The 12,609-nt window shown below is 44.2% G+C and overlaps 1 protein-coding gene across 8 annotated transcripts in view; it reads right to left on the bottom strand.

The window, feature by feature from the left end:
- Nucleotides 1-5,039, bottom strand: part of MCUR1 (mitochondrial calcium uniporter regulator 1) — a 35,335-nt gene extending 30,296 nt beyond the window's left edge. For all 8 annotated transcript variants that reach the window (XR_010321243.1, XR_010321245.1, XR_010321247.1 and 5 more), the window contains exon 1: nt 4,633-5,039. Coding sequence is in view for 4 of the 8 variants with exons in the window: in XM_064280903.1 (XP_064136973.1) it covers nt 4,633-5,038 (406 nt within the window). In the remaining 4 variants the exon portion in view is untranslated. The remainder of the gene's footprint in view (nt 1-4,632) is intronic.
- Between the last annotated feature and the right edge of the window lie 7,570 nt (nt 5,040-12,609).

Below are 12,609 nucleotides of genomic sequence, written 5' to 3' on the forward strand. Positions count from 1 at the left end.
TGGGGCCACCATGAGTCAGAACTGACTTGATGGCAACTGGTGTATACAGCAACTAGTAGAGAACCTGACATACTGCAGGCAAGGGACGCTTTTGTTTTTTTCTTTTAACTAAACTACATGACACCTAAGATCTGGATCCTGAGACTGTCTAGAAAGAAAATCTGAGATCAACTCAGGTCGTTCTGGTTCACTTAAATGAGCTCACTCAAATCTGGTTCCTCTTTTTTGTCATCTGTCTGCTAACCGAAAGGTCAGAGGTTCCCTGGCAGAAAGATGTGGCAGTCTGCTTCCTTAGAGATTTACAGCCTTCGGGAAACCCTATGGAGTCACTATGAGTTCGAATCCACTTGATGGCAATGGTGGGTTTTTGTCATTTACTGCCAGTCCTGGGCCTAAAACTGACCTCAAAAAGAAGTGGCCCTGAGCATCCACCTGACACAGAACCACTTTACAGGCCAGCTCACCCACTTTAGAACTCAGCTGGACTGTCCCCAGGGGGAAGGGAGCTTGAAAACATTCCAGTCTAGAAAAGTCTTGTGAAAAGTGATGGCAGTCTCATTAGAGGGAGAGCAACTAGGAGTATACAGCAAGGTGTAGGTAAGTTTTTGTAGGAGAGGCTGACTTGGTTTGTAAACTTTCACTTAAAGCACAATAAAAGTTAAAAAAAAAAAAAAGGTGATGGGATTATTCTAGTTCCAAATTCCTTCTTTCTCATAACAAAATAACCATCCAAATCTAAATATCACCTGTGAAAAGTCAAGGAATTATTCTAGCCACCAGTTCCTCTTTTCATAACAACGTAACCATTCACAGGATATAGAATAAAAACAAAACTCCCCTCCCCCAAACAAACACATAGACAAAGCAAGACACACCACTGAAAACTTCCTTTTCAGCAAGAGGTAATGCTGATTTGGATACTGCAGATTCTTTTCCAAAAATGAGTGGAACCAGAAAAAGCAAGCTTATTTCAAAGAACTGCCGCCTTCTGAAAAGTCGAGGAAAGGGCCAGAAAAAGCAAGCTTATTTCAAAGAACTGCCGCCTTCTGAAAAGTCGAGGAAAGGGCTGCCGCTTCGCACTTGGCACCCCAGCCCCTGCTGACAGAGGTGAACGCCATCTTGCCTTCCCTCAAAGGGCAAGGCCTGAAGAATGCGCTGACATTCAGAACACCTCTGACTCACGTTTCCTCCTTGGTTGTGACAATACATGGCCCAAGAACTGTGAATTCCCACCAGTAACCAGGAAGCAAGTGAACTAAGCTGTGATATAATGCAGTATGTAATTCTCCTTTTTTGGAGCCCTGGTGGCACAGTGGCATAGTGGTTAAGTGCTACAGCTGCTAAGCAAAGGGTCGGCAGTTCGAAGCCTCCAGGCACTCCTTGGAAACTCTATGGGGCAGTTCTACTCTGTCCTATAGGGTCGCTATAAGTCGGAGTCAACTTGACGGCACTGGGTTTGGTTTTTTTGGTTTTGGTTTGGTGGCACAGTAGTTAAAAGCTTGGCTGCTAACCAAAAGGCCAGCGGTTCGAATCCACCAGCTATGGGGCAGTTTTACTCTGTCCTATGGGGTCTCCGTGAGTCGAATCCACTCAACAGCAATGGGTTAATTCTCCTTCTTGGGAACTTTTGGCATATCAAATACACACACATACTTACAAAAGAGCCCCATCTAGGCTATAAATAGCCTTAGCGAACCCTGGCTACCAAACAAACCACCAAGCTAAAAAAACAAAAGGACCAAAAAATGCTTACTTGCTTATGGTAAAAATGGTCATCACTCCTGGTCTATGTGCTTCCTTAACTGCATTTCCCTGCATGCATTCAACCACTAGGAAAAGTGTTCCTGTTTTTATAAGATGATTCTGTGACAAATGAGACTGTAAGGGAAATACAACATTACCCCTTTGCTGACATAATGTTACCAAACCGATGAGCTCATAATTTTGCACTATGAGAGGAAAACAAATCAGAAGTTACCAGTTTGTTAAAAAGGAGCAACAAAACGCTAAGTACAGAAATAAAGACGAAACCCACCTCCAACTCATAGCTAAAGCAGGACGTGCTACAGCTCTCTTTGTCATTCCCCATCTTCTGTGTATAAGGCTTTGTTCACCTTGTGCCCTATCAGTTTCTCCCCTAGCCAATGGTATTCTTAAATTTTAGAGGCTGCCAACATTTATTGAGCATTTTGGTTCATGAAAAATGTGTGGTTACTGGTGGCTATTGATGAATATGTACAGGCTACTTTTTTTACTCAGAGTACAATTTTTCTCAAGTTTGTCAATTAATAAAGCTTACTCAACATCTGGGGTCTTAAAACCTTGTGGCAGCCATCTAAGATGCTCCACTGGTCTCACCCCATTAGGAGCAAAGGAGAATGAAGAAAACCAAAGACACAGAAGAAAGATTAGTCCAAAGGACTAATGGACCACGACTAGCACCATAGCCTCCACCAGACTGAGTCCAGCACAACAAAATGGTGCTTAGCTACCACCACCAAGTTTTTTAACCAGTAAACTGTCTGTTTATACTGTCCTAACAAGGAGCCCTCGTGGTACGGTGGTTAAGTGCTCGGCTGCTAACCAAAAAGTTAGAGGTTCCAACCCACCAGCTGCTCCATGGGAGAAAGATATAGCAGTCTGCTTCCCTAAAGATTAAAGCCTTGGAAACCCTATGGGGCATTTCCACTCTGCCCTATAGGGTCGCTATGAGTCAGACTACAAAGCATCATCTTCCTCACTTGAAGTCTTTAATCAAATGTCACCTTCTCAATGAGACCTATACCGATCACCTTATTTAAATTCACAACTGGAGATCCACTCTACTTTCCCAACCCTCAAACAAACAAACAAAAAAGTTGCCAGTGTGATTCTGACTCACAGTGACTCACCTGTGTCAGAGTACAAACTGCTTCATAAGATTTCCAATGGCTAACTTTCTGGAAGTAAACCACCAGGCCTTTCTTGCAAGGTGCCTCTGGGTAGACTAGAGACTCCAATCTCTAGGTTAGCAGCCTAGCATTAACATGTTCACCACTCAGGGACTCCTCCCATCCCTTACCCCTCTATGTTTCCTAAAAGCTCTTACTATATTAACTATACATAAAAATTACATATGCACGCACACATATACACACATATAGTATGTGCATATGGAGCCCTGGTGGTGCAGCGATTAAAGCCATAAACTGCTAGCTGAAAATTTGGTGGTTTGAAACCACCAACAGCCCCGCAAGAGAAAGATGCAGAGATTTACAGCCTTGCAAACACTATGGTGTCGCTATGAGTCCAAATACGCTAGACAGCAGTGGGTTTTTAGAGTATGTGTATAAACCAAAAATCCGTTGCCTGAACCAGAAACTGTATCAGCCTGAGACTAGAAAAACTAGATGGTGCCCGGCTACAACTGATGACTGCCCTGACAGGGAACACAACAGAGAACCCCCGAGGGAGCAGGACAGCAGTGGGATGCAGACTCCAAATTCTCGTAAAAAGACCAGACTTAATGGTCTGACTGAGACTAGAAGGACCCGGTGGTCATGGCTCCCAGACCTTCTGTTGGCCCAGGACAGGAACCATTCCCAAAGCCAACTCTTCAGACAGGGATTGGACGGATAGAAAAAGATACTGGTGCAGAATGACCTTCTTGGATCAAGTAGAAACTTAAGACTATGCTGGCATCTACTGTCTGGAGGGCAGATGAGAGGGTCAAAAGTGGGTGAAATGGACAAGAAAAGAGAGAGGGGAGGGAAGGAGTGTGCTGTCTCATTAGGGGAAGAGCAATTAGGAGTACACCGCAAGCTGTATATAAATTCTTGTATGAGAAACTGACTCGATTTGTAAACTTTCACTTAAAACACAATTAAAAAAAAAACCCTTGCCATGAGTGGATTCCGACTCACAGGGACCATATAGGTCGGAGTAGGATTCCCCCATAAGGTTTCCAAGGAGCAGCTGGTGAATTCCAACTGCCCACCTCTTGGTTAGCGGCCATAGCTCTTAATCACTGAATACCACATGCTCACTCCTCTGTGAGAATTAAATTCCACAAGGTAAAGAACTGATTGATACTTTTCAAATGCCTAGAAAAAGGAAAAAGCTGACTGATACACCCCAAATGCCTAGGAAAGTGCTACGCATAGACTATGCGCGACTGCTTCAAGAACGAATTGATGAATCCTTACAATTTGAAATTAAATTGTAAAACGAACAAAAACACCCTTCATTTCCCAAAGTTTCACTCCTTATACTTGCAAACCTCCTGCACATCCTTGTAACTAACGCCCTCTTCACCGGAGTTGCGAACAAGCCGGGTAACTGACAAAAATACTGCTGGTGAGCACGCACCACCTCCCCGCCCTCAACAGACCATTAAAATTTTGCGTCATACATCTTGTGCCTGGGTTTCCCGGCAATGCGGATTTTCTCAGACCGACGGAGCCCAAGCCACTGCAGACTGGGCGGGCGGGGCAAGACCTTCGGCCCCAGGTCCCGGGCGGAGGCTGAGCAACCTCGGCTGACCGGACCTCCGGCTCACCAGGTCCTCCCCTCCAGGAGGCCACGGCCCCTTCCCACCCACTGCTCCGGGCCCGGGAGGCGACCCCCTTCTCTTCTCCCAGGTCCGACTCTCACCTCTCGAGGATGCGAGGGCGGCCGCCGGAGCGTGGCACAGGTGCAGGGCGCCGGCGACACGGGCAACGCCCGGCTGGCCCCTCCGCTTGCCGCTCCGCCGGGCCGAGGGCGGCCCGGGCTGCGAGGGCTCCCAGTCCCCAAGCGGGCGGCGCGGGGCGGCCGTGGCCAGGCGTGGGGAAGGCACGAGCAGGAGGAGGAGCAGCGGCGAGGCACGTGATGCGCCGCCGCAGGGCGCCGGGGTGCCGGGCCGTAGCGCCCGCAGACCGCCGGCTAGAGCCGAGAGGCGGCGCGCTGGGGCGCAGCAGCCGCCGGGGCTCCCGCACCGGTCCGCGGGCAGGAAGAGCAGAAGCCGCCGGCGGCTTGCCGGGCGCTGCGGCCTCTCGCCCGCGGTGGTTCCGCAATCCATCCCAGAGGCAGTCACTCGCCTGGGCGCGCGCGCATGGCGCTCGTGCCCGGAACCGATCACGCGCGGCCGGCGCCCGAGTCCGCCGGCAGGAGCGCGCGTGGGCGGAGGCGCCGGCACGCCCTTCTTGCCGGGCGGGGCTCCGGGCGCGCGCCGGGGGCGGGGGCGGGGCGGGGGCGGGGCGCGAGCGTCGGCGGCTCGCCAGGCGGGGGCGCCGCGGGGAGAGGCGAGTCTGCGCCGCGCTAAACCCGCCCCGCTCGGTGACCAGAGGGCGCCCAGGGGGAGTATCCGGGGACGCCCGGTACTGAAATGACTGCTGTCTTGATTTGCGTATTCTTTACAGTGATGTCCTAGCAAGGAAGTTAATTACTCAGGCGTCTTTCAGAGTCCTGTAAAAGCCTGTGCATCTCCAGCCTGCCTCAGTTTTTACGGATTAACCTTCCTAAATTCCCCACAGTGATTCACGGCGCCAGAGGAACGGCGCCTACACAGTCCATACGTGTGTAAAGGCTAAACTTTCAGAGCTTTTGTTTCTGGGTTAGAGCACCATAGAAACGAGAAGGTCATAATCTGGGAATTTAAAACGTGAGGCATGAACGTTAAATGAGATCTACTGGTATAATAAAAGGATATTTGAAACTACTGGTGTTCAGTGAACTTTTTGAATGCTTACTGCACCTAGTATAGGTACTGGTCCCTTGTGTGGGGACAAGAATACGTTTTTGTTGAATGAATGAAATATATAAGGCGCCAGCCTAGGAGATACAAAGAAAAATAAAATTGTTCTTTCCCAAGGAGTTTTCTTATACAGCATATGTACACAACAAAAATGTGTTATGGGATATAAGAGAGCCGTAAAGTACTGGTAAGAGAGAGGAGAGTGCTTAAGAATCGAAGAGATTGAATGACTATCAAAATACAAAGTATTAAAAAACAAGGTGTAAGATGGACACTTTCATAAAGGGTAGTAGGTATATACATTCGTAGAACTGGCTATCGTGTACCATTGAGTCGATTCCAGCTCATAGCAACTCTATAAGACAGAGTAGAACTGCCCCCATGGGGCTTCCTAGGCTATAATCTTTAGGGAAACAGATTGCCATGTCTTTTCTCCCATGGAGAGGTTGATGGGTTCAAACTGGCCACCTTCTAGTTAGTAGATCAGTGCTTAAACATTGTACCACCAGGCCTCCTCGTAAAATTGGTTGTTGTTGATCTTGGGTGCTGTCGCATGTGTTCTGACTGATAGAGACCCTAAGTACAACAGAAGGAAACACTGCCCAGTCCTGGCCCATGCTCACAATGGTTGTTATGCTTGAGCCCATTGTTGTAGCCACTGTGTCAATCCATCTAGTGGAGAATCCTTCTTCTTTTCCATGACCCTCTAACTTACCAATTGGTAGGGAAAGCAGTTTAGCAATTTGTATCAATCTTACCTATCAGTCTTCTGTTCATAAATTCTGCACAAGTCACCCAACTTTTAAAACTTAACCTAAGGGTCGTGGCAGGACCAAGACCGTGGAATAGCCAGACGCTTCTGGTGACCCCTCTTACAACAAAGCCCCGAAAAAACTAGTGAAACGATTACATTTATGACAGGCTAGGACCCCTGAACATCAAAGGCAAAGTTAGAAAACAGGCTGAATGGCAGGGGGAGGGAGAGACAGGTAAGAAGAGGAGAGGGGTTACTGGAGCTGAATTGACGGGAGCCCTCAGGCACCAGTCTCTGGAGCAATGGCGGTGGGGCTGATGGTAGTGTTCCAGATGAGGTTTCCTCAGGGAGAGACAGCAAGTTGCAAAGTTAATTATTTAGGTTTTTTTTTCCACCCTGCCCCCAGCCTCCAAGCTGACTTCAGTGGCTCTCAATTTCCCTGGGGCTGAGATAGGTCCTGCTGAGTGACCAGAGCCGTTCTTCCGGCCTTGGAGAAGGAATAAATTCACAACTGGGGGAAAAGATAATTGCCAGCTCCACTAAGCTGGGGAGCTCAGGACAGAAAAGGCTACTGTCCAGGCATAAGTGGTCCGTGGATTTTGAATAGCTTTCCCCACTGGATGGACCTGTGTGGGCCTATTTCAGGAGAATAGGCCCTTGTTGGCAGACTCCAACTGTTTCAGCTGTGCAGTGGAGAGGTGGGTATTTGATGTTTGACACCGCAGTGCCTGTTAAACAGGGTCCTCACCTACCCACATCAGGGGCCTAAGGACTGGTGGCTCCACCCATGTCACCTAGCTACCTGTGACAGGGGGCCACAGATAACTGGTACCTCCCAGTCCTAACAACCAAAAGCATTGGGTGCCCATGGTCCATCTGCAGAACCCGCCCACCTGTGCACTCTAGGGAACAGGGACACGATTTCCTCACAGACACTTGGGGGATGGTTGCAGCCCCCTGCCTTGTTCAGAGTGTGACCCCCTACTGCAACCAGATACCTGTACCAACACCAATCACCCCTGCCCCTCTAAGACTGTAGGACAGACCCTGTACCACACACTTGATGACCAACTACCTGGACACCTGAGCTGAATTCATACAAGTGAATGGACTTCTAGGCTCATATACCTGATACCAGCTCTAGACATCTGGTGACAGGACATTAGGGCTTCAAAGGCGAAAATAAGCTAGCTCACTCAAGCAACCTATCTGGGCATATCAAAATGAAACAAAGCAAGAAGCTAGGATACAGTAAACAAAGATAAAATAAACTAATACAATAACTTATAGATGGCTCGGAGTCAACAGTCAATATAAATCACGTAAAGAAGCAGACCATGATCACTTGAACAAGCTCTCAAAACAAAGAATCAGGGATCTTCTGGATGAAGGTGCCTTCCTGGAATTACCAGATGCAGAATACAAAAGACTACTATGCAGAACTCTTCAAAACATCAGGAACCAGATCAGGAAGGAGATCAGGCAAAATGCAGAACAAGCCAAAGAACACACAGATAAACCAATTGAAGAAATTAAAAAGGTAATTCAAGACCATAACGAAAAATTTGATAAGCTACAAGAATTCATAGAGGAACAGCAATCAGAAATTCAGAAGGTTAACAATAAAATTACAGAATTAGACAACTCAATAGAAAGTCAGAGGAGCAGAATTGAGTAAGTGGAAGGCAGAATTAGTGAGAGAGAAGATAAAATATTTGGCGCCAATATGTTTGAAGAAAAATCACCTAAAAGAATTAAAAAAATGAAGAAACCCTAAAAATCACATGGGAATCTATCAGGAGAAATAACTTATGAGTGATTGGAGTACCAGAAGAGGGAGTGGTAATAGAAAATACAGAGAGAATTGTTGAAGATTTGTTGGTGGAAAAGATCCCTGATATCGTGAAAGATGAGAAGATATCTATCCAAGATCCTCATCGAACTCCACATAAGGTAGATCTCAAAAGAAAGTCACCAAGACATATTACAATCAAACTTGTCAAAACCAAAGATAAAGAGGGAATTTTAATAGCAGCTAGGGATAAACAAAAAGTCACCTACAAAGGAGAGGCAATAAGAGTAATCTTGGACTACTTGGCAGAAACCATGCAGGCAAGGAGACAATGTGATGACTTATGTAAAGCATTGAAGGAAAAAAATTGCCAACCAAGAATCATATATCCAGCAAAACTGTCTCTCAAATATGAAGGCGAAATTAGGACATTTCCAGATAAACAGAAGCTTAGGGAATTCGCAAACACCAAAGCAAAAGTACATGAAATACTAAAGGGAGTTCTCTAGTTAGAAAACCAGTAATATCGGATATCAACCCAAGACTAGAACACAGGAAAGAGCAATCAAATATCAACCCAGACAGGAAAATCACACACACAAAAAATCAAGATTAAAAAGCACTCAAAACAGGGAAATAGTGACATCATTATGTAAAAGAAGACAACATTAAAATAATAAAGACAGACTAAGAAATGTAGTCATAGAACTTTCATATGTAGAGGAAGTGAAGGCAATATAAAAAAATGAAAGTTAGGTTTAAACTTAGAAAAATGGGACAAGTTTTAAGGTAACCACAAAGAAGACTAACAATCTTACTCATCAAAATAAAATACAAGAAAAAAATAGCAGAAACAAAATCAACAACAATGAATAAGAGGAAAAGAAAACATGTAAACTAAGCACAAAAAATTAAGTGGGAAAAAGAAACTGTCAAGAACACACACAAAAACCCATCAAAATGACAGCACTAAACTATAATTCCACTGAACGTAAATGGACTAAGTCACCAAATCAATACAATTTACGGTAGCCCCCAAGAAGATAAAATACTTATGAATAAATCTTACCAGAGATGACAAAGACATATACAAAGAAAACTACAAAACACTACTGCAAGAAACCAAAAGAGACCTACATAAGTGGAAAAACATATCTTGCTCATGGATAGGAAGACTTAACATTGTAAAAATGTCTGATCTACCAAAAGTTATCTATAGATACAATGCAATTCTGATCCAAATTCCAACAACATGTTTTAATGAGGTGGAGAACAAATCACCAACTTCATATGGAAGGGAAAGAAGCCCCAGATAAGTAAAGCATTACTGAAAAAGAAGAAGAAAGTGGGAGGCCTCACTCTACCTGATTTTAGAGCCTATTATACCACCACCAGCCTGGTACTGGTATAAAAACAGATACATAGACTAATGGAACAGAATTGAGAATCCAGTCATAAATCCATCCATAGATGAGCAGCTGATATTTGACAAAGGCCCAAAGTCATTTAAATGGGGGAAAAGACAGTCTCTTTAACAAATGGTGCTGGCATAACTGGATATCCATTTGCATAAAAATGAAACAAGACCCAGACCTCATACCATGCACAAAAACTAACTCGAAATGCATCAAAGACCTAAATATAAAATCTAAAACAATAAAGATCATGGAAGAAAAAATAGGGACAACACTAGGAGCCCTAACACATGGTATAAACAATATACAAAGCATTACTAACAAGGCACAAACACCAGAAGAGAAAGTAGATAACCAGGAGCTCCTAAGAATCAAACACCTATGCTCATCCCAAGACTTCACCAAAAGAGTAAAAAGACTACCTACAGACTGGGAAGAGTTTTTAGCTATGACATTTCCGATCCTGATCTCTAAAATCTACATGGTACTGCAAAAACTCAACAACAAAAAAGACAAATAACCCAATTAAAAAATGGGCAAAAGATGTGAGCAGGCACTTCACGAGAGATGACATTCAGGTAGTTAACAGATACATGAGGAAATGCTTAGGGTCACTAGCCATTGGAGAAATGCAAATCAAAACTACAATGAGATTCTATCTCACTCCAACAAGGCTGGCATTAATCAAAAAAACACAAAATAATAAGTGTTGGAGAGGTTGTGGAGTGACTGGAACACTTACACACTGCTGGTGGGAATGTAAAATGGTACAACCAGTTTGGAAATCAATTTGGTGCTTCCTTAAAAAACTAGAAATAGAGCTACCATATGATCCAGCAATTCCACTCCTTGGGATATATCCTATAGAAATAAGAGCCTTTACATGAACAGATATATGCACCCTCATGTTCATTGCAGCACTGTTTACAATAGCAAAAAGATGGAAGCAATCAAGGTGCCCATCATCAGATGAATGGATAAATAAATTGTGGTATATTCACACAATGGAATACCATGCCTTGATAAAGAACAATGATGAATCCATGAAACATTTCATAATACGGGGGAATCTGGAAGGCATTATGCTGAGTGAAATTAGTCTGTTGCAAAAGGACAAATATTGTATAACACCGCTGTTATAAGGACTGGAGAAATAGTTTAAACAGATAAGAAAATATTCTTTGGTGGTTATGAGAATTGGGAGGGAGGTAGGGAAGGAAAGGGGTTTTCACTAATTAGATAGTAGATGAGAACTATTTTAGGTGAAGGGAAAGACAGCACATAATACAGAAGTCAGCACAACTAGACTAAACCAAAAGCAAAGAAGTTTCTTGAATAAACTGAACACTTTGAAGGCCAGCGTAGCAGGGGCAGGAGTTTGCGGATCATGGTTTCAGGGGACATCTAAGTCAATTGGCATAATAAAATTTATTAAGAAACCATTCTGCATCCCAGTTTGGAGAGTGGTGTCCAGAATCTTAAATGCTAGCAAGTGGCCAACTAAGATGCATCAATGCGCTTCAACCTATCTGGAGTAAAGGAGAATGAAGAACATCAAAAACACAAGGTAATTATGATCCCAAGAGACAGAATAAAAACCACTGCCATTGAGTCAGTTCTGACTCATAGCGGCCCTATAGGACAGAGTAGAACTGTCCCATAGAGTTTCCAAGGAGTGCCTGGCAGATTCGAAATGCCGACCTCTTGGTTAGCAGCTGTAGTACCATAACCACTACACCACCAGGGTTTCCCAAGAGACAGAAAAAAAAAAAAAGGGCCACATAAACCAGAGACTACATCACCCGGAGACCAGAAGAAGTAAATGGTGCCCAGCTACAACCGATGACTGCCCTGACAGGGAACAAACACAACAGAGAACCCCTGAGGGAGCAGGAGAGCAGTAGGATGCAGACCTCAAATTCTCGTGAAAAGACCAGACTTAACGGTCTGACTGAGACAAGACGGGCCCCGGAGGTCATGACCCCCAGAATTTCTGTTAGCCCAAGACAGGAACCATTCCCAAAGCCAACTCCTCAGACAGGGATTGGACTGGACTGGTGAGGACTGAGCTTCTTGGATCAAGTAGACACATGAGACTATGTGGGCAGGTCCTGTCTGGAGGGGAGATGAAAAGGCAGAGGGGGACAGAAGCTGGCTGAATGGACATGAAAATAGAGGGTGGAGAAGAGAGTGCTCTCTCGCTAGGGGGAGAGCAGCTAGGAGTATATAGTAAGGTATATATAAATTTTTATAGGACTGACTTGTAAACTTTCACTTAAAGCACAATAAAAATTAAAAAAAAAATTAACCTAAGGGAATAATCTAAAATATTAAAAAATCCATTGGTTGGACTACATGAAGTTTTCATTTTTATAGGTCAAAATGTTGACCATTGGTAATTTCATATTAATCAACCTAATATAAGCACAAAGATACTCATCTTACCATAACTTATTGTTATGAAAAATGGAAAAAAAAACTAATGTCCAACACTAGAGGAATGTTCAAATAAACTAGGTGACAAGCGAAAGCTCAGCCTTATGGAATCTTTAACAATGAGGTATAATTTGCATAGAATAAAATCCATCAATCTTGTTGTTCAATTTGTTGGTTTTAACTTTGCATACACCATGTAAACACCACCCAAACGAGATACAGAACATTTCCATTATTCCAGAAAATTCCTTCGTTCCCCTTCTAGTGTTCCAGACAATTTCCCCTGTCTTTTTTTTTAAGAGGCAACCATTTTGTGATTTCTATCGCCGCGGAACAGTTTTGTCTTTTCTTGAAATTCGTATAAGTGGAATCATACGATAAGCATTGCCTTGTGTCTAACTTTCTTCTGCCTTGTGTCTGTCTTTAATGTAATGTCTGTGAGATTCATGTATGTGGTTGCATGCATCAGTAATTGTTGTTGTTGTTGTTGTTAGGTGCC

Source organism: Loxodonta africana, chromosome 1, assembly GCF_030014295.1.
Source record: "Loxodonta africana isolate mLoxAfr1 chromosome 1, mLoxAfr1.hap2, whole genome shotgun sequence".
NCBI classification, from domain to species: domain Eukaryota; kingdom Metazoa; phylum Chordata; class Mammalia; order Proboscidea; family Elephantidae; genus Loxodonta; species Loxodonta africana.